The 25,534-nt window shown below is 52.8% G+C and overlaps 5 protein-coding genes across 5 annotated transcripts; 2 read left to right on the plus strand and 3 right to left on the minus strand.

Moving 5' to 3' along the window:
- Positions 1-536: 536 nt before the first annotated feature.
- Positions 537-2,654, minus strand: B0T26DRAFT_679596 (uncharacterized protein; the record flags this gene model as incomplete). The annotated part of the gene is made up of 2 exons (XM_060440373.1): positions 537-1,537; positions 1,595-2,654. The coding sequence occupies 2 exons, from the start codon at positions 2,652-2,654 to the stop codon at positions 537-539; spliced, it is 2,061 nt and encodes a 686-aa protein (XP_060293606.1).
- Positions 2,655-3,455: 801 nt separating this feature from the next.
- Positions 3,456-4,238, plus strand: B0T26DRAFT_435508 (uncharacterized protein). Its single transcript, XM_060435009.1, has one exon. It carries the CDS (start codon positions 3,550-3,552, stop codon positions 3,967-3,969), a length of 420 nt encoding a protein of 139 aa, XP_060293607.1. The 5' UTR covers positions 3,456-3,549; the 3' UTR covers positions 3,970-4,238.
- On the plus strand, positions 4,087-5,007 carry B0T26DRAFT_652688 (uncharacterized protein; the record flags this gene model as incomplete). The annotated part of the gene is made up of 4 exons (XM_060438389.1): positions 4,087-4,203; positions 4,255-4,366; positions 4,427-4,879; positions 4,952-5,007. 4 exons carry the CDS (start codon positions 4,087-4,089, stop codon positions 5,005-5,007), a joined length of 738 nt encoding a protein of 245 aa, XP_060293608.1.
- A 291-nt stretch (positions 5,008-5,298) lies between these two features.
- B0T26DRAFT_654462 (uncharacterized protein) lies at positions 5,299-20,272 on the minus strand (the record flags this gene model as incomplete). Its single annotated transcript, XM_060438548.1, has 4 exons — positions 5,299-5,433; positions 5,502-13,863; positions 13,928-13,998; positions 14,054-20,272. 4 exons carry the CDS (start codon positions 20,270-20,272, stop codon positions 5,299-5,301), a joined length of 14,787 nt encoding a protein of 4,928 aa, XP_060293609.1.
- A 1,570-nt stretch (positions 20,273-21,842) lies between these two features.
- On the minus strand, positions 21,843-23,674 carry B0T26DRAFT_654432 (L-lysine 6-monooxygenase (NADPH-requiring)-domain-containing protein; the record flags this gene model as incomplete). The annotated part of the gene is made up of 3 exons (XM_060438543.1): positions 21,843-21,935; positions 22,001-22,595; positions 22,650-23,674. 3 exons carry the CDS (start codon positions 23,672-23,674, stop codon positions 21,843-21,845), a joined length of 1,713 nt encoding a protein of 570 aa, XP_060293610.1.
- Positions 23,675-25,534: the final 1,860 nt, after the last annotated feature.

Genomic DNA, 25,534 nt, shown 5'->3' on the forward strand with positions numbered 1-25,534 from the left:
TGATGAACCGCATTGATCGGCTCCTGTCTCCAGGATCTTTTGGCTTGGCTTGTCTGGCTTGGCTTGTCTGGCTTGGCTTGTCAGGCTTGAATTGGGCTCAAGAACAACCCAAATATTGACTTAAGCTGGGAAGTGGCAAACTTGTTACTATCGGTTTTGCTCTAGCTAGCTATGCTTTATATCCGAACGGTTCTTGCTACATCCTCCGACGTACTTACGATGGGACAGGAACCCCATCGAGTAGAAATCCAGGTGCGTCATCAAGAAATGTGCTATGAAGAAGCCAACGTGTAATTACTCGGTTCAAATATACAAACTAAACCCATATCAAGTTACAACTTAGGTATCCTCCCCCCCAAGCTCTGTCATAAATTCGTAAGGTTTTTTTTTCTTCCTGTACATGCCAGTATGCCCAATATGCCCCTTTTAATTTCGATCTTGTCTATATATATATATATATATATGTCGGTAGGAATGGGTTATTTAGAGGTGATGTCGTTTGGTATCTCGCTTAGGCCCTGGTTCTTCCATTTGTGTCAAGCGATATAAACGGGTAGTCGGCTGCCTAGGAGCTCACTCTTGGGCAGTTGCACGTCCTTCCTATGGAAATCATGCAACAGTAGCCAACAAAGCATGCGAAAGATGAGCGTGCACCAGATTTCGGTTGCCAATGTGTCTAGGTTGTCGGTCAAGAGCATCCTCCCCAAAAACCGGGGCGTGGTGTTGTCTTCGGGCTTCTGGATGTGTAACAGCGGTACTGACTGGCTGCTGGTCTCGTGCAGCATTAGCGGGGGCATCTGCGGGGAAACGGGTCTGGCCGTCATCGAAGACGGAGTGGCTGGCGCTGACGAGGTTTTCAGGTACTCGGTCGAGTGAGTGCTCTCGACCGAAGGGTCGCGATGGTGGGTTGATGGCGCGTAGTGGGTTGACTTGCGCCGGTTGAACGACTGGACCGCTCGGTTCTTAACTTGATGCAGCACCACGTAAAAGTATATCTCCATGAACTTTTCCTGTCTCTCCTCCGGACTGGTGGCTCTAAGCTCGTCAAAATGCCGAGTCTTTTCTCGCTTTGACTTTTCGGTTCGATCTTGCTGATCTCCGCCCTGTCGCTCGTCTTCGTCATCGTCTTCGTCGTCCTCCTGTTCGGGGTTGTTTATCATTTTGAGAATCTCTTGGAAGTGCTCGCGTATGACCATCTGAACAAGTTCTCGCTGACAATCCTTCAAGTAGACATCGCATCTGTCGACGGCGTTGTGCAACGTGTCGAGAAGGCGCATGGAATATCCGGGGACTTTGGAGATTTTGTCCCTCTCGAGTTCGTTCAGTACGTTGGTAGATTGCTCTAACAGATCCCGGATCTGCGTTGTCTGGTCAATAACGTCACTGTCCTTGACCCGTGTTCGGTATTCTTTGACGAGGCGGCGGAGATTAAACGCGTTTTTGTCCCAGACGAGGGGCGTAGGGTTGGGAAGCATGCGGAAAGCCGTGTTCCTGATGTGCAGCGTCTTGCCAAGCATTCCGATGAGCTCGAAGGGGACTGGGAAAGGTGGTTAGCCGAGATGGCGATTGAGCCTAGAAGTTCGTATGGACTTACCCGGGAACAGATGTTCGTGCTTGAACTCGTCGCGGTCTGAACGGAAGTAGTTGGCCGTGTTGGTGTTGCAATCTATGAGCACCATGGTCTCGGCAATTTCGTCCATGCTGCCAAGCTGAAGCGTGCTGAGGTCCTTGGGGTCTTCGTTTGGGAAGACCCTGCGGTTGTCTTTACTCTCTGCCTCCTGGAATAGGGTCGACACGACTCCACAGCACAGCTCCTTAACCTCGTCGACGGGGATGACTCTGTTCTCGTTGAACTTGTGCTTGCCGGAGATCTGGAAGGTAAACATGATGCCCAGGTCCGACACGTGCGAGCCCGTGAGCATGTAACCGTTGCCCTCGCCGCGGTACCTGTCTTTGGACCGGTCAAACTCCTGCCAGTAAATTCCCATCATGGCGGCGATCTCGAGCAGGTGGCACATGGCCGTAGTGGCGTAGGGTTTCTTGACGTCCTGGGGCATGTTGTCCCAGCTGCGCTTCTTGGCTTGGACAGCAACGGCAAGCGTATGGTTCATGAAGCCTGCCAGGTCGGGGCGCGAACCTCGCGGAGGGGCCGAGTTGTAATGCATCGCTTGCCAGTCACCGCTCTCCTTCTCCATCGACTGAAGCTCGGACAGCAGCAGGACCCATGTCGCCCTCTCATTATCCGCCGTGTGTACCGCATTATCTTGCATTGAAAGCCTTTCGTGTTCCTGCTGCGGCAACAGGGCCCTCGTCCTGTCGAGACTCTCCTTTGTCCCGTCGATGTATTGTATAGGCTCTTTTAGGACCGGGCCCTTCTTGTTAGTCGGGGGGCACACGAAGATCACGGGCGTCTCGAATTGCACCTCGAATCGCAGCTCGTATAGGCGGAACTTGCGGTGCTTGGTCTTGTGCCATTCTCCCATGACGGACTCGCCGCAGTTGGAGTAGCCGGCCGCGGAAGCATAGTATTGTTGGAGGACTTGGGCGACTGTGCCGAGAAGAGCGACTAGCGACACCACGAGGGCAACCCAGTTGAGAACATCCCCGTTGTTTCCATCGTCGCCGTCCGAGTTGGGGTTGGTGCTGTTGTTCATTGGACCCGAGCGGGGAGGGACGGAGGCGAGGCCGGTGTCGGTGGGAGCAGCAGCGGTCGAGAGGCATGCAAAATAACGAGATCGAGAGGCGCCAATGCTATGCAGCTGCAAGAACGCGACGTCAGGTATTATATATTAGGAGATAGGTAGCAACACCATAGGAGAGGATGGCTCCCCACGGAAACCCCTTCTAACCCGAGGCGATGAAACTGGAGCTTCGGCGTCGAAGGTCGAGCTCTAGCGCCAAGCCCTGCGAGGCTCTGGAGGTTTCGCGCCATGGCGCAAAGTAGGGGGGTTGCGCAAATGGAGGCTTCCGGGCCCGACTACAGGTCGTGCAGGCTTGTCAGAAAAATCCCGGCGCTCGTGAGCCATTCGAAGTGGCCAGGTTACATCGTGGGTCGGATCGGGTCTAGTGCGCAAGGAGAGCCGCCAGACAGCGGCAATCCGGGGCCTGAGCAGCCAGAATCGCAAGCTGCAGCCGCAACCTGAGACGCTGAATCCCTGGAGCTTTCTCTTTCACTTTTCTATCGCCTTTCTCCATTTTGTTCGTGGCCGCTGTTATATGTCCGTTGTAAAATGCAGCTGGCGTGATGCAACGGGACTGGTCATTCGGGTTTGTCGGCAGAATCAAATGCACGGAAATGCCTGCAGACCCTGGCTTCCCGTTCGTGCTGCGCTTAGTTGCATTCGTGGCGAGAAAACGCATTGCGGTCGGCTTAGCAAGGCCGCCTCGCTCCGCCACGAGCCGCGAACCTGGGCTGTCGAAGGGACAAACAAAGTCGGCCGTCCTTATGGGCTGTAGCAAGACACCCTCGACATGGAGATGGTTTGATGACCGATGATATTGTATCTGTATCCGTAGAAGTTGCGATGACAGAGTGGATACGGACACAGAATGTTGGAATTAAAGCGGCTAGCGCGTTTCGTGGGGAGCTCCACAAGTTTACTCCGTTCTCCACTCGAGGATCCGCATCGCCTCTGGTCAATTTTGTTTCTACAGCACGTGTATTGTTTCTGGCAGGGTCTGGAGCAAACCGGGTCGCCCTCCACCAGATGCTACCTCAGATGCTGCCTAGAGACCAACCACTGCTCCTGGAATAATTGTAGAATTCACGAAATTAGTTTCATATACCCTTTAAGACCCGACGCCGTGCCTTTCTGGTGTCCGGTAGACCGTAGTGTACCTAAAGCCCAGAAGGTTGATCAATATAGTGAGCTCTTAGCATCTTCCAGGAGCAATTGCATACAGCACGCACTTTTGCGACTGACGGGAGATCTACAACGCCCAGACGGTGACGTCATTGTTACGATGTGACTGCTGAATTACGGACACAGATGGCGAAAACACAACTGTCGCAACTCTCAGTTGGACATTTAATCGTTATATTTCTCCTTGGCTTGCACTTCCAGTCCCGTGTAAGAACAATGGAAAATGGAAGCCGCCATGCATACAAAGGACCGGTACGCCGCGTCCAAAGTGGCCGGCGACGAGCGCAGCGCCAAGAGCACCATCCTTGAGACCGGCGCAGCATTGACACAGGCAAGCCGGGTCCTCAGCTGTGTAAACGGCCAACAAATAACAAAATAATCCCAACACCAGGACTTCACGCCCGTCAAGAACATCTGCGCCCACCTCAATGCCTTCCACGTATACGCCTCGGATCCGAATCGCATTGTCGAGACCAACCACTACTGCGGCCACCTGACCGAAGGTAATTGATACCTAGCTGCACTGCTTGGGCTGCTCTCATGTGCCTACAGGTACTAACGAGACACAGACGTCCGGCAATGTCTCTTGTACGACAGCCCCGAACCCGGCGCACGGCTCGTTGGCATCGAGTACATGATCTCGCCCAAGCTGTACGAGACGCTGGACAGCGACGAGCGTAAGCTGTGGCACAGCCACGTCTTCGAAGTCAAGTCGGGCATGCTTGTAATGCCGCAGCCGTCGGCACTGGTGCCCATGGCGGCGTGGGAGAAGGCTGAGGGCGCCGAGATGGAGGAAGTCGTTCGCCTGTACGGTAAGGTCTTCCACACGTGGCAGGTCGACCGCGGCGACAAGATTCCGCTCGGCCAGCCTCAGCTCATGACCAGCATCACCTCGGCCGACCAAGTCCCCGGCCTCGACGAGATACTCGATAAGCGGGACAGCCGGTTTCCGGGCACTGATTGGCGACGGAAAAAGGAACTGCGAAAAGATATTCCCGAGCCCGAGATTAACCAGGGTATGTTCTCCCACCACAATTCGGCTCTATTATGCTGTGCTGTGCTGACGTCCTCCCCCCCTGTCTAACCAGATGCCGATCAAACATGGAAGAAGCAATTAGGAAACAACACGGTGTGGCTACGATGAAGATATGCACTATAATTGCTTTCCTGGTTAATTATGTGTCCTCGGTTGACATTATACATTGGATTTGTAAAAGACTGTAGAATAGCGCAGGTTCAAGTCATTTAATACTAGGAGTGTTGTAGTTCGTACGAAACATTAACAAACTGGCGAATACGATTAACTGATACTGTCTTTGACTGCCTTGCTACTCGCCGTCTTAATAGAATCACAGAACATAGGTAATTAACGCAAGAAAGAAAAATAAAAGAAAAATAAAAGAAAACAAAAAAAAAACAGAAACGCAATACAGACTCAAATGGAAGATAGTAGCTCCGCAATGGACTTGACCACATGCTGCGCGCGACCGTCACTCAGCATTCGATTAGGCCCAAAGACACCAATGGCCATTGAGTCTCCCGTGACCGAGGCCTCCACATCAACGGCATCCTGTGTAGAATGTCAGTAAGATACCCCATTGGGCTAAAGCGCAAGACAATAGTCCGCAAAATCCGTACCGGGTATGAATATTTTGCCGTGTTGCCAGTCAACTCTGGGGGTTCGGCATATTTAAGCTGCTCACGCGCTGCAGCACCGGCCCCACCAGGCTCCAGTGCCGTCAGCTGGATCGTATTAGGCGCATGGTGCCCAGCAGGCAGGCTGAGAAAGTTGACGAAAGAATGAACCATGACTCCGGTCCACTCCTTGACCTCCCAGAGCCCGACCGCAGCGATATTTGGCGATGAAATGGAATGGAGATCTTCTTGGATGCTGGAGGCCAATTTCACGAGACCGGCGTCGCTTGGAATGCGCACCCGGAGCGGAATGAGGCACAGGGTCGGGTAGGGCAGCTCGTTTTGTTCGTCGATCTCTGCCCTGTTGGCAATGTAGATTCCGAAGACGACTTCTTCTGGTTTCGGCTCCCCTGCCTCGGTCACCCAAGAACTCAACGACACTGCATACGCAGCAAAGAACAGTGCCTGTATACTGATGCCATTATTTCCGCACACGCCTTTCAAGCGCGAGATGTTTTCGATGGCTGTACGTTCCAAAATCGACACTCGTGACTCGGGGATTTGTGGGTCTGATAGTGTTAACCCGAGCGGAAGAATTGCTGGCTGAGCCCCTGAAAGATAAGCTGTCCAGAACTGCTCCCGGGAAACTTGGTTCGAGGGGGACAGCTGGTTCGACAACATCTTTCTCCAAGTTGAGTTGAAATTCTGGGCTTTGGAATTCGTGACTTCGCCGTTGCAAAGAACGATGAAACGGTTCATAAGGGCGGGCAAGCTGACAGCGTCATATAAAGCGTGATGGATCTTAAGATGCAACAACCACTCGCCTCCAGCCTGCTGCTTTACCGTCATCAAACAGTATGATTGACACGGTGTGGGCAATGGGGCGCTAGTCCACATTGGAAGGCTAGGTGCAGGTGCGTTCTGCTGAACCGACTCGGGCCGAACGACGATCTGCAAGATTGGAAATTCCGATGAAATGGTTGAAACAAATGTTGTTCTCAGAATAGGCGATTCTGCAACTAGCCTATCCCATGCCGATGCTATGGTGGCAATGCCAAGTGCTCCCGCTAAGCTGTAGGTAAATTCCGGAAAGAAGACTGATCCCTTCGAGTTCTGCCAAGCAGAGAGCATGTGTACCTGCATCGGTGTTGTCGGAAGTACTTCCTCGATCAGAGACTTGTCAAGTAGGCTCCGTCTGAGGGCCAGTGAGACACTAGTGCTGTTTGAAAGCTGCGAAAGGCCGTCGGGTTCGATGGGGATGACTTCCTCGTCACTCGGGGTGTCAATGGATACCAGTGTTAGAGCTAATACATGTTTCGCCATGTCGAGAATTGAATTTGCTTTCAACATGTCCCGGAACCCAATAGCGATTCCAGCATTCCGCAGACTGGAACTTGCCTTGATAGCACTGATTGAGTCCAGGCCAAGATGGTAGATGGTATGCGTCTTGAGAATCGATGCAGCAGACACTCCGGAAACCTCGGCTAGGACAGACCTGATTGTATCTTCAACAGGGGACCACTCGTCTTCCTGCTCGGAAGTCAAGTCGTCTTTGATCTCGGGTGAGGGTTCGTTTGTCAGACGCACGACCGCAGGCAATCCACAAACAGAAACCCTTTGGTCAAAGAAACCCAGAACATCTGCCTCCGGGGAGTTCAAGATGTGGCCGAGAACTGCATCCAGCTGGTGAAGAAGGCGAGACACGTCCGCTTCTGAGACATATTTCCCATCGCAGGCAACTCTCCAGAAGAGATTTGAATCGGATGCTTCCATCTCAACACAGACTGGATATTCCACGGAAGAATACCCGTTGATAGACTTCATAAAATCCTCCTCCGTTCCAGTCCTAGAATTCGGAGACTGTTTCTGGTAGACGAAGAGCGAATTGAAGAGCGGCCCATTCACGTGTCTTGCCAACCTTTGTGCCTTCCGGAGAGGAAAATGCTGAAACTGGCCGATGCCGGACATGTTGTCCTGCATGTACCGAAGCCATGAAGAGATTGTGCCATGCAGCACTGTCCGAACCGTAACCGTGTTCATGGTCGGGAAGTTGAGCGTCTCGGATAACTCGGATTCTCGGCCAGACAGCACAACGCCAAACGCAACATCGAGTAACCCTGTTCGAGTAGCGAGGAGAGCGGCCCAGCAGGCTTGACCTATGGTCTGCAACGTCACAGAATGGCGTTTGCAGAATGACTTGACATCTGATATCTGGAGCAACGAAGACGCTTCAGCTCTGTGAACCGTCTCCTCTTGGCCAGGTGCGTTACTCTTCTCAGGAAGCATAGTCGAAGTTGCCCCATCCAAAAACCCAGACCAAAAGTTGGACGACTCCGTGTTTGCGGGCGAGACAATCTCTTCCAGATATGACAGGTAGGATGGTCGGGGTACATATCGGCCACGATAAGCAGCCTGGACGTCTTGGTGGATGAGACTCAAGGACCAACCGTCGTACAGCGCATGGGCGATCGAAAGAACGAGGAACTTTCTGCCAGAAACACTCGCCAAGACAACCTGCAATAGATCCGACCCTGCTCCGCTCTTGCGCGCTCTCTGGGTTGCTGAGTCCATGAGTTTTGTGAGGTCGCTCAGACTGTCTAGCTCGATTTCGGCTATATACGACATTGGCCTCTTGTTCACGACTTGGCAGTATGCGAAGTCAATGACGGGGCTGTTTACTGCAAGGAAGGTGGTCCTGAGAATGGGAGATCCCTCGATAACTGTAACCCACGCGCTCTTCAGCTTGCTCGTATCGACGAGTGGGCCAATTTCCAGGATGTCGTGGTTGAAGTACAACTGAAAGTTGGAGTGAATCATGTCGGCAACCATTGAGTCCTGTAGAGGAGTTGCGGGAAGTAAAGCGTCGACATTTCCGAGATCATGGCCAAGACCAAAGATATATTCTGAGACTGCGAGTAAGTCGTAGTAGGAACCCGTGCCTCCGACTGCTGAATGGCCGTCCCCGACACCGTATTGCAACACTTGCAAGATTGCTACAATGGTTTGAGCCTTCATCAGCTGGCTTGGTTTGACGTGCACCCCATGTTGTTTTAATCTCGACGACAGTCTGATGACGTCAATGCTGTCCAACCCTAGTTCAAAGACTGATGTAGTCTCCGTAACTGATTCGGCTGCTGTCTCCGCAAGAAGAGCGATCTCATTGCGAATAATAGTAGCTTCCTCACTCCAGATAAAGTCTTGAGCAGCCTCGGCCAGGTCTGTGGAATTGTTAGTGTTGGACGCCTGTTTATTCAGAATGGTGTCTTCGGTTTCCACGGCGGTGACTTCAAACTCCTCAGGCCAAATGGCACTCTCCGGGCTCTGAGCAATGGCAGACAAAACATAGTCGAGCTCATCCATCAATGACGAAAGGTTTTCCGAGATATCTGTGCCAGTTTGGGCAACAAGAAGTAGCCGCAGATGCTCGCCAGAAACCAAAGTCGCCTCCAATGCAAGCGAGTAATCAGCATTGGAATCAGTTTGAACTTCTTTCCAGAGCTCACAGTCCAAGGCTGCCGTATGGTCTTCTATCTGGAAGGAGAAGAGCGTGTCGAACAGAGGCTTTCCATTAGAGCACCATTTCTGAATATCGCGCAGGGGAACATGCTGAAAACACAGCACGGCCATATTGAAGGCGTGGCACTCTTTGATCAGAGATAGCCACGTGGACCTGGCTCTTGTTTCGGGGTTGATTCGGGCGTAGAAAGGCAGTGTGTTGAAAAGCGGCCCCATGACTCTTTCAGCGCCATCCAGTTCTATAGCACGCCCCGAGGTAACTATGCCAATGGGTGGACTAGTGCGCAGTCTTCTGGCGAGGACGCCGACCCACGCAGCTTGGAGAAGTGATTGGTGAGAGACGCCGAGGGCTACACGCAGAGCTTTTAGGCCTTCGAACGGCACAGTGCGTTCGCAGATTGAAGGGCGTGCACTTGAATCCGAGGGTGATAATGTGATGGGTCGCAACGATGCTGGCCCGAGATGTTCCATCCAAAAGTCCTGGCAGCTGTTGAAGTTTTGCAGCGGGCCGTGGCAGAGAGCTTCCAAGAACGATGGCTTGTTGGAAATACGCCGCGTTCCCTCCGACAGGACATCATCGAGTGCTCGATACTCGGTGGCAACATGGTCAAGTAGGAGTTTGAGGCTGTTTGCATCGTAAAGACCGTGAAACATATGCAAGACAAGCAGATTCTCGCCAGTGTCTTGGAGCCGAAAAGAGAGTATTTCCCATGGCCGTGTTAGCCTCTCGCGGTTCCGCTCAATCCACGACTCTCGGCATTGATCAAGCAGATCCCCCGGTGATCGCTCTAAAGTCGATGATATGTCGAGTTCAACCCATGGAAGTGCAATATACTTCAACGCTACCTGGACATAACCGTCTGCTGTACCCACAAAACTAGTCCTCATGATAGTAAAGTCGTCGACAGTCTTCTGCCAGGCCTCGCGGAGCCGCAGCATTGACATGTCTCGGGAAAGCTGAAACTGGAAAGAGTTATAATACGCGCCCTTCGTAATGGATCTAGAGATCATGCCCTGCTGAAGCGGGGAGCAAGGGGCCATGTACTCGATCTGACTCGGCATAATACCGAGTTCAACGCAAATCTGCATTCGATGTTTGTGGTCGCAAGCTTGGATTAGCTGCTGCGCAGACGCCACCCATGCAGGGGTTCTTGGGGTTGTCTCTTGCACATCGAGTGCGTAAGCCAAATCTCCAACCACGGGGTGTCTCAGAATCACAGACGGCCGCGCTTCGGAAAGCCCCTCTTTCTTTAACAATCGGGAAAAGCGGAGGACCGAGATCGAATCGACTCCCAGCTCGAAGATACTAGACGTGGGACTGACTCTTCCGATATCAATGGACTGCATAGAGGCAAGGGCCTTAGCAACTTTTGCTCCAGTCTCGCTTAGTTTCTTGGGAATCTCTCCAGCGGATGAGGACGGCAGCACGAGCTGCGATTGGTCAAGGCCGTTAAACAAAACCCGAAGTTCCTTCAGCTCCGCTTTGTTGTTTGCAGACAGGGGGATGAATGGCACTTGGAGGACATAAGTGGGAACCATGTATCCGGGGAGAGCAGAGCGGCAAGCGTATAGCGTTCGCTGGCAGAGATCTGATGCGCTGGGTCCCTGGATGACATGGAGTGAAACGGAGCTTTGATGCTTATTCTTGCCTTCTGCGACAATGAACGACACAAGCAGGTCTTTCTGGTGCTTCTCATTTCGCATGACCATCGTGACCACGTCCTTGGCTTCTTTCACTCCAGACCTTATCACGTGGTTGATCTCGCCGATTTCCAAGCGCTGGCCACGCAGTTTGACCTGGTCGTCTACCCTGCCAAGGAAGTCAAAGCAGTTGTCGTGGAGAACACGAACAAGGTCGCCGGTGCGGTAGATACGCTCGCCAAACCTTTCCAGGGTTGGGAATCTCTCCGCTGTCAGATGGTCACGATTGAGATAGCCCTTGCCCACCAGTCTCCCGGAGACGCAAAGTTCGCCTACTGCCCCCCTCATCACGGGCTGCTCGGTGCCCGGCTTCATAACATAAGTGCCAACATTGATGAACTGCTTTCCAATATTTGACGGTCGGCCGTTCTCTGGAACCCTCGGATAAACAGTAACGCCGATTGTCGCCTCCGTCGGACCATAGAAGTTGTAAATGATGGCTTTCGAGCCCCAAAATTCAAGGATCTCCTGCTTGAGCGACTCACCACCCGTGATAAAGACACCCCTGCAAAGACTTGGCACGTCATCAGGATGGACGAGGCGCGCAAGGCTTGGTGTAAGATCGATGTGCGTAATATTGAGTCGAGAGATAGTGCCCGCGAGATCCTCCAAGATCAGATCGCGAGGGGCTGAAACCACGGTGATGCCCACAGACCAGCTCCAGTATTGCTCCAGGACCGAAACATCGAAATGCAAAGATGCAAACTGTAGCCATCTAGAATCCTGATCCCAGCGGCCTTTGAAAATCTCCTGGAACGCTAGCATGCACTGCACTGCATTGTCGTGCGTAATCTCACACCCCTTTGGTGTCCCGGTTGTCCCAGATGTATAAAGGCAATAGCACACGTCGCTCGGCTCAATGCCCCTGATTGTGAGAGGCGAGTCGCAGCTTTGTTCCGATAAAGAGTCGTGATTAATGCTCACTACCGGTACCGAGCCACAAAATCCGAGCCCGTCAAGCCCAAAACTGGACATCAAGAGAATTGAGGCACCCGAATCCTTGACAATGAATTCTTTCCGAGCTGGCGGTGCACCCGGGTCAAGAGCGACAAAGGCACAACCGCTTTTGAGAATGCCTAAAATTGAGAAGAAGGCTTCAGGGCATTTGTCAAAGTGAATCGCCACAATATCGCCAACCTTGACATGGGGGCGAAGCATCTGCGCGACTCGGTTCCCGTTGAGATTTAACTCGTCGTACGTCCATTCACGGCCAACTGGTGCACTCTCATCGAACCCGTCCACGAAATGAAGGGCCGTCTTGTGTGGGGTCACGAGTGCTTGAGCCTCCACAAAGTGGTGAAGTAGCTTCACCGCTGACGGGAGTTTTGGTATTTCGGCGGGAGTAATCGAGAACAAGGAAGGAGAGACATCAATCAAGTCTTCCTCACTCGCGTCTGGCTTGAGGGAAAGTTGTCGGACGGTTGCATCGAATTGCTCCAGTAGCATGCGGGCTTGTTCCTTCGGGAGTACATCGTCAGATACCGTTATTTGGTACTTCAGTCTGTCTCCAATCTGGGGCTCAACTTCAATTGAGACAGGGTAATCGACTGTTGCCTGTTCGTTCACAATACTCCAGGGCCTGGTGTCTCCCCCATCAATGTCAAGCTTTTGGTAGACTAGCAAAGTGTCAAATAGCCTGGCATCAGAGCATCCGAGCCACTGTTGTATGCGGGCGAGCGGTTTGTGGTGCTGCGTGTGAAGCCCGGTGTTGTGTTGCAGCATCTGGTCCAAAAGATTGCGGTTGGAGCGCGTGTTCTTCGATACGACTGGCAGTGTTGTGATGCAGGGAAATACTGCATCCCGAGTTGCTTCTGTGGTCCGGCCTGAAAAGACAACCCCGAACACGACCGAGGCTTCCCCGAGGTACGAGGACAGAACCCGAGTCCATGCAGCCTGTAGAACCACCTGGAAACTGTACCCAGCTTTTGCAACGGCCTGGTCAATAACCGTGAACGGGATGCTGCTGTAGAGTGACTCGACCAGAATGTTGCCTGGTGTCACACAAAGTGGAGTCATGACCGGAAACGAGTTGATAACCACGTTGCCGGCCTGGCCCCTCCAGAAAGCCTCCGAGCTCTCAATCGAGGCTGAAACTTGACCAAGAACATCCATCACAGCAACGTCCGTACTGTTCGGCTTGGGTGTTTGGCCCCCCTTGACCAGACTGGCGAAATCTCCGAGCAATTGCTGAAGGGAATGCGCATCATAGAGCGAATGGTGGATTGCAAGGTGCATCATGACAGCGACCTCGGTGTCAACAATTGCAACACGCCATGGCTGCTTGTGCGGCGTCTGATACACGCTATGAGACGCGTCTAGACGCCACTTATTGACATGAAAAGATTTGCTCAGCTGCCGCGGAACAACTGTCACGGGTTCGGAAAGAGAGTCGGGGCGATACTGAACCATGGCAAACGCGCATTCTTCATGCTCAACCGGAATGAACCCGGTGCGAAGAATTGGGTGCACAAGGCTCATGGCTCGCCATGCCCCAGCAAGGCTAGTGACGTTGATAGTATCGAGGACGCGGAAGTCGATATGGTTGAAATAATCCCGGCCTCCAGATTTGGTGAATTGCGCCATCATGGCTTCTTGGAGTGGCGTGCAGGGCAAAACTGCCTCGATTGATTCAAGCTGAACGTGGGCCTCGACTTGACTTTGAACTCGTCGTGTAAATCTGGAAATATCGTATGCCGATATCGTCTCATGGGGTAAGGTTCCAACCTGGCTTTCTAAAAAGTGAGCCAGACTCTCGCAAGTCGGGTTGGCGAGGACATCGGTGGCCAAAACTTTGTGGCCCCGGTTCCGGAGGAGCCAGGCCACTTGAACAGCGCTGATGCTGTCCAATCCAAGCTGGTAAATAGTCGTCTGACGTTGTATTGTCTGGAAACCATGCGTGGAGAGATCTGAGAGCACCGATCGAACCGAAGCTTCTGTAACCGTCCACTCACTTTCCGGTGCATCCGGCTGTGGGGATTGGGGCTTGGTGTCTACAAAGTTCAGGTGCAGAGTCGCCAATTTTTCTCTCAAAGCCGGAGGAATGGCCCCGAATACCAGAGTAGAGGAGCCCGGAAAGTCAAGACAAGATCGTAAAGCGTAGGAAAACAGGTCCCAAATCAACGCAACGCTCTCCTTGGAAAACCGATGTCTGGAATTCGACATTAGAATAGTTAGGTTGCATCTAGTCCATTCTGTGACTGTTAGAAACTCACGATTCTGCATGGATCTTGACAGTGAAAATGTCTAGTCGAGGATCTGGTAAGACTTCGCAAACAAGGGGAATCTAGACACTATAAGCTTGGAGACCGAGGACTGTTGGGAGGATGTGGAATAATTACATCCATTGATCCTTCATCTCGCTCCAAAGTCCAAATTGATTCGTCAAGAGGCCGAGAAGGTTGCTGCAAAAGCAAAAGGGTATCAAACAAACGACGACTTTGCCTGAGAGGATTAAGAGACTGAATACGTCTGAGAGGAGTAAATTGATATTGCAACAGAGTTGGGTTGAGATTTTGAAAGGCCTTCATGAGGTCAAAATTTCGTAGGCTGTTGGAGAGCACCATCCGAATGGGGATTGTGTTGAAGCACGGTGCTACAAGTTCTTGGATGTTGTCAATAGATACAGACCGGCCGCTAACAACGTTCCCGAAACAAACATCATTAGTCTCAAGCAAGCAGCCAAGAACGATGGCCCAGGCTGACTGCACGACAGATAAGAGAGACACGCTCAGCTGCTTGGCAGTTTCATTGACCTGTGACAGCGAAATATGTGCCGTGTATGTGGCTGCGATCGAGGATGGATTAACATTCTCTTCACTGAGTTGGGCAATGAGTTTCGGATCGAAGTCGGTAAGATGATCGGTCCAGAAGCTGTCCGTTGAAGGTGGTAAGAACAGCGATTCCCGCAAGAATGGCTCGTACGACGGGGCTGGCGGAAGTGAGAAATTTGACAAAAGCAGCTCGACCTCATAAAGCAGGCGCTCGATGGCAACGCCGTCATACATGGCGTGATGGCAGATAAATGAAAGATACATAACCTCACCATCCGCAACGGTGGCAAATGATACTGCGGGCTCCATGGAATCTAACGGGTCAGACACGGTATCGCCATGCTTTGAAATGAGCTCCTTGACTGTATTGCCCGCACACTCCAAATGATGCCATGGTGGCTGCCAGAAATCCAGCACAACTTGCATGAAAGGGCGTTGGATGTCATCTGTCGTTACGAAGCAGGTGCGAAGGATTCCGTGTCTGGAACAAGCACGCACCCACGCCTCCTTCAGCTTTTCCACGTCTTCGTTGACGCGGAATAGCATCCGATTAGAATATGCCCTTTGGCTGGATGAAGATGCTAGTGTAGCTTCTTGTAGCGGCGTGCAAGGCAGGATTTGCTCGACCTTTTTCCCACAGTCCCTGAACCTCGAAGTGATGGCCCTGGCCTGCTCGTTGGTTACAGAGTCCGGGATCGTGGCTTGGGGACCATTCGAGACGGCGGTCTTTGACAGCGCTTGTGCAAGCCTGGCGACGCTTGGGTTTTGGAGTATGGCGGATATAGGGAGTCGCTTGTCAAGTGTCTTTCGGACCTGCCTCGCCACCTCAATCGCAGAAATTGAGTCGAGACCAACAGTAGTGAGTGGTGTCCATCTTTGAATAGTGCTCTTGTTGACGCCAAACAAAGCCGAGATGATTTCGATAATTTGTGCCTCAATGATCGATGGTTGCGTCTCGCCTTCATCGTAGCTAACTGCGGCACTTGCGAACGCAAGGTACTCCCGCTCAGTCTCATTGACAGCTTGTTTGAGTTGCGTGTTATTGAGCTTTCCTGAAGCTGTGATGGGGAAAGCTGAAATCGGGATGATGTACGATGGTATCATATATGCCGGGAGCCTTGAAACGAGAAGCTGAAAAAGGGACTGGATTTCTTTCGCGAGCTGGTCATCCGAGTCCAAGAGCCGGAACTGCGCTCCTTGCCTGGACTTGGGGACATAAAATGTGACAATCTGCCCGGCAGACTCTAAGCCCGCTTGGCGCAGAAATAGTGTGGTGCTGTCCGCAACTGCATCTGACTCTTTGAACGCTGTGTTTATTTCGCCAAGTTCGATTCGCTGGCCTCGAAGTTTGATCTGGTCGTCGACCCGACCAACGATAACCATCGACCCGTCCGGCAACATCCTCCCAATATCGCCAGACCTGTACAGACGACCGAACGTCGGATGGTTGATGAACTTTGCTGCTGTCAAGTCGGACATATTGACGTACCCTTGCGCAATCTGGTCTCCGCCGAAACAAAACTCGCCAAGACAGCCAAATGGAACCACATTTATGCTGTCTCTAAAGAGCACGAAGGTTGACGTGTTACCAAAACTCCAACCAAGATGCCGAATGTTCTGGGAAGGGCCCATCTTCTTCGCGCTGCAAATATTTGTTGTTTCCGAAGGACCGTAGCCCTGATAAAGATGTTTGGCCCACTTGCGTGCAACAGCCTCGGTCATGGCCTCGCCCGCAGTGACCAGAAATTCGACCCCAGGAACATCTGCTGGATCCACAAGAGATGCCACCGTCGGTGTCATGCTGAGATGTGTGATATTTAGCTCCGAGATTGATGTTCCAAGGTCTTCGAAGAGCGTGTCATTGGTTGCTGAGCAAAGACACATCCCCTGCGTCCAAGCAAAGAATATCTCAAAAACGGAAACGTCAAAGGCTTGCGAGCACGACTGAAGCAGTCTCGAATTAGCTTTCACTGGATAGATTTTTGACAGGACATCGAGGTTGCTCATAATGTTGAGCTGCGTGATGCATACTCCCTTTGGCACCCCTGTGCTTCCAGAGGTATAAATGATGTAAGCTGGCCGTGATGGCTCTGCTGAAACGTTGAGGTTTTCATCTCTGCGGTATTCTTCCATCCCCACTGATTGGAGATCCAAAATATTACAGGGTACCTTCTCCTGGAGCTTTTGCATTGCAGCTGTATCGACGAGACAAAGCCGAACCCCAGCATGCCGAACAATCTCGTCGACACGAGCAATTGGCGTGGTTGGTAAAAGGGGCAGGTACGCGCAGCCAACTTTCAGGGTCGCAAGAATCCCGGCATAAAGCAAGATCGACTTCTCCAGAATGACTGCAACAACATCTCCTTCCCGGAGTCCACACTGCTGTAGATGCCAGGCGATCTTGTTCGCAGTTGTGTTTAGCTCGTGGAACGATATGGTTCTTGTCTTGGAGGCCCCATTGGAGAGCAAATCCGCGAAGCACAATGCATCTTTGGTAGGGAAGCTTGCGGCAATGTTTTCAACGCCCTTCGCAAGGTCCGGTATGCCGGAATACGTTGTGGGGTTTGGGTTGTAAATTGAGAGCAGTTTCTCTGGAAGTGCTCTTTGGAGCACGGACAATTCAGAGCCCAAGTTTTCCAGCATATATGGTACGAGGGCGCGAATTGACTGGTTTAAAAGGGCCATTTGGTCGTCAGGGAATGTGTCAGCGTGAAATGTGAGGCGACAGAGGAACAAATCTCGACCAGGTTCGACTTCAACCAATAGCTTCGTCTCTAGATAATCCTGGTGGTTGACTTCTCGGATCGTGCTCACATCCCGACTTTTGCTGTGAAGTGATTCCTGATAAACAAACATGGCGTCAAATAATGGCTGCCAGGACCGAATTCCAGCCGCTTTTCTGACCTCGGAAAGTGGCAGCATGGCATGAAAGAGAGCCGATCTATTGGCGGCCTGAATGCTGCACAGCAAATCCTTGATTGTTCGTATTTGAGAGACGTTGGTTCGCAAAGGTACTGTGGCGATGCACGGGCCGATGATATCTTCTAGTCCCGAGATTGGCATTGTCCTGCCGGAGGTGACAGAGCCCAGGACGACGTCTTCGCTACCGATCATCAGGCTCCAGATCCAGGTTAGTGCAGCCTGAAACACCGTCTGCGGGCTGCAACCAATCTGTCTCAGACGCGTCTTCAAAGAATCGGGGCTGATGTCCAGGCAGATCGCGGCTGAGCGAACGGCAGAAGTCAGTGCGGTATCCGGCCGAAGATTTGGCAACGTAGCCGGCTGGAAACCTAAAAGGTTTTCAGCCCAAAATTCCCTAGCCTCGTTGCAATGTTTTTGGAACAGCTCTGACTCGTGGTACGCTAGAACTTGCTGGAACTGGAAACGTGGTTTGGGTTGTTCCCCTCGTGATAGAGTCTCGAAATCGGAGAGCATCATGTCCATGGACCAGCCGTCATAGACTGCGTGGTGGAGTTGAAGCACGGTTGACCTGCCGGCCGCGTTGGGGCATTTCGAAATTTGAACTCTAAATGGTTGAAGGAAGTCATCTTCTTTCTGCATCTCAAACTCCCTGGGTAGTGGGCCGTGTACTACCGAAACCTGCGATTGTTTAAGTTCCCTGGAAACGACTTGAAGAAATCGTCCGTGATAGAACACAAAACCTGTCCGCAGGATCTCATTCCTTTGTGCAAGCCCAAACACCCAGGATCGGATAGATTCTTCTGAGTGGGTATCGGGAAAGTTGAGTTCGATCCAATTGCAGTAGGCGCGAGAATCGGCCGCAGTTTGTCCCAACATCGCCGCCTGAAGTGGTGAGCAGGAAAAAACGGATACAACGTCGTCCAAATCGAAGTGCGTTTGAAGTTCCGGCTTTTCGGCGAGAATGTCCGAGAAGCTGACTGTCGTATTGTGCCATGACGACAGCCCTATTGCAGCCGTTCCGATGAGTTTCTGTATGCCCAGAATGCGAGAATGCAATGCCGATAATGTCCTGGAACTCATGATATCAATGGCGCCCACTTCGAAGCCGGCTGTACGAAGCACAGATGCAAACTTGATGGAAACAATCGAATCCATGCCTGCGCTTGACAGACTCTGGTTCGGGTCCAGATCAGTCTCCAACACCTCGGCGGCAAGACTGCAAATACGCTGCTCGAGCTCGTCCTTGAAACAGATTGTGCTTGGCTTCTTGGTCTCTCGTATGTCGGAGTAATCCGAAACAAGTTTTTTGCGGTCAATCTTGCCAGACGCAAGACGCGGAAACTCGCTCGAAAGAACGATATCCCCGGGGACCATAAAGCCGGGGAGCCAAGCCTTGCATGATTGCTGAATCGTGAGCAAAGCTCCATCGTCTCCATCCAGAGCGCAAAAGAGAACCAGTATTGAGCTGATAACAGCAGCAAATGCGCTGTGGCAGCCAGGGGCCCTCAGTGCAGCGTGCTCAACTTCGCCAAGCTCGATTCGTTGGCCCCGAAGCTTTACCTGCCCGTCGGTTATTCTCCCGAAACACTCTAAAGAGCCGTCCCGGCTGATTCTCGCTTTATCGCCGGTTCTGTAGAGGCGTCCATAAGTTGTGTCTATGAAGGCACCTGCTGTTTGCTCAGGTCGATTGAGGTACCCGTCAGCCAGTTGGTGCCCCCCGACGGCCAACTCTCCAATTTCACCAAGAGGAAGCACACGGAACTGGAACTCGGAGCTGTTGCTGTCCTCCAGAATTTCGAGAATGAATGATGACACAGAGTCCAAGGGAATACCAATGTTGTTAATTGAAGAATCGCAGGCAAATGCAGGCTGAAGTGTGCAGTGTATGGCAGCCTCTGTAGGCCCGTACATAGCCCACAGTATGCTGGCACGCTCTTCACTCCCACCAAACTCTTTCACGACAGGCTCTGTGAGCATCTCGCCTATCGTGAGCAGCAGGCGAAGGTTGGGCGCATTATCTCGTTTGCGAAGCAGGCTGCCAGCCACCGTTGGCGTCAATTCACATGCGTCCACCCTCATGTCTCTGATGACGGCGGGCAAGTCGTTCAGCATTGAAGATCGTGCACAGCACACGAGAGTGTTCCCTCGGTAGAGTGGGAAAAATATTTCAAAGACGGAGACATCAAATGTCGGGGCAGCGAACTGAAGAAATCTCAAGAAGGGAGGAATGTGGCGGTGATGGGCGTGAAGACTCTGAGTAGCTGCCCTGTGGGAAATCCCGACCCCCTTAGGAGTCCCAGTTGAACCAGATGTATACATGACATAGGCCAAATCCTCTGGCTCCGGCTGCCTGGAGATTCGTACAGGCTGCGGTTCAGGCATTGATCTCGCATCATCTAGAATCAACAAAGTCCTACTGCCATCACCGCTGGGAATTCTTGCAGCCAGCTCAGTTGTGGTGACGATAATGGTCGCCGAGACATCATCCAGGATGAATTTCGCACGCTCAAGGGGAACGTCGAGGTTGAGTGGGCAGAAGGCCCCACCCGATTTCAAGACGGCCAAAAGCGCAACGTAGAGTTCGGGGCTCTGTGGCATGAGTACTGGGACGATGTGTCGAGCAGAGCCTACCCGGCCCTCAGCCAAGCATGAAATCCTTTCCGCCAGAGAGTCTGAGGCATGGTGCAACTCGCTATATGACAAGGACTTTCGAGTACCATCGGCTGCGAGGAAGTCGATGGCAGGCGCATTGCTCTGGCCTTCCCTTTGCACAAGAAGATGAAGTAAGCTTGGGCCGGGGAGCGTCACAGCTGGGTGATTGATGATTGACAAAGCGTCCTCAGACTCGGAGAAAGTCCCGTCCATGTTGGCCAAATGATCCTAGGCGGCGTCTTCGGGGGCCTGTTTCCTGTCGTCTTTGCTAGATCTAGGTCCACCGGTCTTAGCCCTCTTGGAGTTGTTGAGTTGGGTCCCTGTGACGGCTCTGGTCACACAAGACTTTCCGTCGGGCAACGAGATACCTAGGTAGACAGCCGTGCCTCAAGGCGCCGGGCACCAGGCAAACGCTTCTGACCCCTTCTGATTCCCTCGGGGTTTCCTAATCGGGACACTCTTACTCGCTCCCAGATGTCGCAAGCATGTGTAAGTGGCCTCGCGGGAACAGGACGACTGGATTGTCCTCCAAATTGGGTGCTGGTGATTGGCCAGCACCCCACAGAATTGCACGAGTTGGAGGAGGTTGATTTGTTTTGGGCGATGGCTCATTGGTCGGGGTGGTGCAAGCCCGGCTTGTTTTCTCACGAGGACGGGACGCAATGCCGTTGGCAACCTAGATACAGTGCAGCGATGGACCGATGGAGGCGTCGAGAAGCGCACCTGCCGAGAGCCTAGCAAGGCTAGGAGGGTACAGTGTGATCAAAACCTTGTCGAAATCTAGTCGGGAAGGTGCGGTATTTACCCCAACGACAGTGGGAGCTAGGTTTTGGGAAGGCGCGATGGCTTTGCATGGAGGAGTGGAGGTGCGAAGAGCGGGCCACCTTGGGGGTGGCTTCCGGAAATGCTTTTTCTTCATGACCAACTGACTTCCGGTCTTCAGCTTCCAGGTAGCAGCTGCGGATACCCGAATTTCCATTTTCGCTGTCCCTGGGTTCGCTGCATGTTTTAGTCTCCACAATCTGGCAAACACACAATGGGATTAGGTAGTACTAGTACCTTACCTACATCCGGTTTCTGGTCCCCGGATTGTCGATGCCAGGTGCATGGCTCCCGCCTTGTTGGGTACCATTCCCAATGAATCCCGTCCGTGGTGGATTCCAGGGGTCCCTTGCCGGCCTTCAGGTTGTTTGGGTTCAAGACTTTCCTAGTACGCGTTCTTATTGCGTCATCATGTCTGCGAACCCCCCATCTCCAAGGTTGACTGCCATGCTGAGGGGCTAAGCTCGGGATATTGGCCGAAAGAGGACCGCCGTTCCGGATCCTTGAGCGCGCGTGGACTCAGTCCCGCGCAGACATGTACTGCCACGTTCATCAATAATCGGGCTGCAACTTGATTCCGATATTCGGCCGACGAGCGTGGCCTGTGGGTGTGTTGCTGCAAGCTGCTGCAGGCTGCCCTGCGGATGCCGGGATCCAGCCCTTCAAAAGACCCACAGTGCGGTTCCCGAGCACATTTACTACTGGAATCTAGAAATCCACAAACATTCCCACCGCGGTGCCGTTAAGCGCTGTATGAACTGCGGTGATGAGGCGCTCCATTGAAGTTGCACCTAAACGTCGAGGTATGCAATGGCAATGCCAACCTAGGTTTTCTTTCAAGCCCCATCAAAATGACACGTCCAGACATGGAATAGAAGCCTGCGGTAGTAGTGAGACAAAATACAGCGCGGCAGATTCATCTATAAGTTATTAACAAGAATGTACAAGACCAAAACACCCATCACCGCCACTTTGGTTCAGCGGCATTCCCAAATATCGACTCCACGATCTCCCCTGACCGTGTTCCTAAAACAGAAAGGAGGGTATCACTCAACTGTAGTTTAGTTAGCTCAGGTTCTGCAAGTTTCGGCTGGGGTGGGTGAGAGGGGACAAACGTACGCCGTGAGTGGCTTCGCAGCAACCTTGCAACCATACGCCAGAACCTGAAGCTACAGTGCCAGGCGAAAAGCGCACTCCGTAGTCTCGGCCAACCTCAAGAACACGGGTTGAAGTCGTGTCGGCAGTTTCCGTGTCTACGAACCAATGGTCTCTAGTCGTCGCCGGCGGTCCGCTCTTTTCGCTCGCCACTTCAGGCAACAGAGACCACGTATCCTTGAGCATTTCCAGGTGAGCTTTCCTCTGGTACCCAGTCGCACAGATGATGAGATCCACGTCCAAAACCTCTTCTCCCAATAGAGGACCATCCTGAGTCTCTTCGTCCGATGTGCAGAGGGCAACTTTGACACTGAGCTGGTCGTCCTTCTCGCCAACCGTCACAATTCTCCGCCCTCCCATTATGCGGTGTGGCCACTTCTTTTCGTCTGTGCCAAGAGTTCGCCGTTGGTGGTACATCTTCTCGTACAAATGTTCAATCAGCTCGAGGCGGACAACGCCGTAGTTAGTTGCTCGAGCGTCGGCAAGAAGGCTTGCGCGGTGAGCCGACGACAAGGGATATACAGTGTCGATGAACTCTGGATTGAAAATGGAATTGACGCTGTCCAGTAGTCAGTTTTTGTTTGCCAATCAAATAATCACATGAGATACTTACAATGGCGAGTCGTCACTTGGCTTGAGAAAATCGGATCTCATAATCATCCAAGTCTTACTGTTTGGGTAGAGACTCTGAACATTGTTGAAAATCTCAGCTGCGCTCTGACCAGCGCCTACCACGGCCACACGGTATGATCGAGACGCGTCACTCAGTATCTTGGGCACCAGTTGCGCGTATTGGGACGAGTGAATGACACGAGGGCTCTGTGCTGGAATGATTTGGGGAATCGAAGGCTGGCCACCAACGGCCAAGATAACGTTGCGAGTTTGGAAAGTGGTTGTCACGCCAGTCTTGGCGTTGCGAGATGCCACATTGAACAGCCTGTGAGGGCCAGACTGTTGCACGGGTGAGACAGAGACAACTTCGCTTTGGTACAGAACGACGTCGTCGAAATGTCGTGCGCACCAACGGAGATAGTCCTCGTACTCGACACGCGCTGGTAAGAAAGTACCCAGGTTCGTGAACTCAACCAGGCGGCCATTTTGGTGCAGATAGTTGAGGAACGTGAAGTGAGACCGAGGGTCCCGGAGCGAGGCGAGATCCTTGATGAACGAGATTTGCATCTTGGCACCCGGTAGCAGCATGCCAGCATGCCACGCGAACTGGGCCTGCTTTTCGAGAAACAGAACCTTTGGCGGGTTGGCCAACTTACTGCCATCCATGGCGTCGTGAAGTGCAACGGCGATAGCGAGACTTGCCGGGCCAAAGCCAATGCAGACTAGGTCGTGAACCGAGTCGGCATCTGTAGGCTTGAGATATGGGCTCTTGAGGCCATCAACACCATTAAAACCATCAGTCGATTGTTGAGGCTCGGTCGTTGTCTCGTCGAGATCATTGCGGCTGCCGCTGCCATTATCTGCGGCACTGCGGTCCAGGCCGGATGAGGACCCATTCACAAGCTCAGGGACTGCATCGCTGACGACGGAAACGTTGTCGGCGGCAGAGATGCCATTGGCTTCGTCAACAAAGCGGTGGAAAGCAGACACAGACCCGTTGGAGGCTCGAGGGGCCGCCTCGTTCATCGTGGTGCTGTGTGGCGACATGTCGGTCTTCAGGCGCCGGACTCTGATCCGGTATTTGCAGACGGGTGGTGTCCAGGACCTGACCTGTCAAGCCGCGCGGGAAGCCGGGAGAGAAGAGGCCGGAATGGGCGGTAATGGTTGGATGAAATGGGGCTAGTGCGGTCCGCAGCGCGTCAAACAAGGGCGACGTGTTGCTTTTCTTGTTTTATCCTTTTTCAGGGGAAAATAAGCAAGAGAAGGTTTAATTATTGCAAGTCGAGGTACAAATACTATGTACAGGGCAAGCGTCGAAGCGGGTAGGGTACCTAATGGTGGTCTCCCCACACTGCACTACCGCCAATGGTTGACGTAAGTTTGCGGTTTGCCGTGGTGGGATGATCCGGAAAGAAGGAGCGGGAAAGTGTGTGTGAGAGAATGGAAGGCAAATTTCCTGGGCGGAAAAGGAGGACGCGAGGAGGGAAGGTGCGTTAGATAACAACTGCAGGCGCCATTCAGGGAGAGTGGGCTTCGGACGAGCTCAGGCAAGTCCAAGTCTACCAGGCGGTCCAGCATCGAACATATCGGAGGGACTTGCTGGCGAAAGTGGCAGTTCCTGGCGCTCGGATCGATGCGGAGTCCCGTTTTCCTCCGTCTCGTCCACCACGGACGGTTGCCCTGGGGGGTTTGAGCCAGGGGATAAAATTAAGGCTTATCCACTTGGCACATTGGAACCTGAGTCTTTCTTTTCCAATCTGCCTACCGTCGTGTGGGAGTTGTGGTGCCCGTGCGGAGCTCATTCTGCTTTTGGCAACCGGTGACACGACTTAATTGTCGCCAGTGGGGGACGGAGCAGAATTTTCGTTGAAACACGTTCGCCATATGCCGTCGGAACCAGCATCTCGACGGTCAACATGCCAGGCAAGGTGCCGTGGTGGGGCAGTTAGGACGAGTGATGGTCCAGTGATGTGCATCCGTGACGATTTTTTCCACAGCGCGGTGGGGGCCCCCAGCGGCATCGGCCTTATCTCAGGATCTGATAAGATGGATCAGTGGGGCCTTCCCCGGCAACGCCAGCACAAACGCATGGTGGACCGCCCGTTGTGCCCACTCACCTCCCTCGGCGGCCCGTTTCCCTCTGGCTCCGATGAGCGGACGCTTCCGGCGTCGTGCTCGGCTGGCAAGGGTTCTTGAAGCGGGGAGGCAGAAATTGTTTATCAGATCGTATGACAACACCCCTGCAGGCTCCCCCTGACCTGCCTCGCTCGCAGCACTCTCCAAAGACGCCCTTCCCAGACGGGCATTCGAGACAAGCGTCTAATTGCTGTTCCTCCTGAACGCCTGCAGTCCATGTTATCCCAAGGAGTGGGCAATGAGTATCACGGCACGGCCCAGGGCATGCGCAGAACCGCTTCTCAACGAGCTGTCTCAGCCCTAGCCAGGCCACCTCCTTGGTAGGTAATTGCAAAATCTGTGTCCCGGGCCAGCACGTCAAACTTGAACCCATCTGGCTCCAGCAAACATCCATCAAATCCCGCTATTTGTCTCGCCTGCTCGCTTGCTGCGGGGCATTATGCAGTAGCTAGTTTTTCCAACTTGGCATTGCCATGAGCGGGAGAAAGAAGAGAAAGGGGAAAGACAAGAAAAGGTCTCAGTTGCATCCCTTCCGGTATATCCACCGGGTTAGCACTAGCGTGCCCACACCGCGCATTTTGTGGGGAGATGGGCACCTCGCGGCCTATTATCTGATGATCTGATAAGATCAAGTCGCATCGCTGGAGACTTGGCAGAAGAAATATCGGACGACTAGACCCCAGGGCCAGCACTACTGTATGTGCGTGCATTCCCCCCATCACAGGACCATCGAAATTGCTGGCTTTTGGC

The sequence above is a fragment of the Lasiosphaeria miniovina genome (genome assembly GCF_030549165.1).
Source record: "Lasiosphaeria miniovina strain SMH2392-1A chromosome Unknown B0T26scaffold_6, whole genome shotgun sequence".
NCBI classification, from domain to species: Eukaryota; Fungi; Ascomycota; class Sordariomycetes; order Sordariales; family Lasiosphaeriaceae; genus Lasiosphaeria; species Lasiosphaeria miniovina.

Bases quoted from the DNA above. Each gene is read 5' to 3' on its own strand.
- B0T26DRAFT_435508 (XM_060435009.1), top strand. From the start codon at position 3,550: ATGTTGGAATTAAAGCGGCTAGCGCGTTTCGTGGGGAGCTCCACAAGT.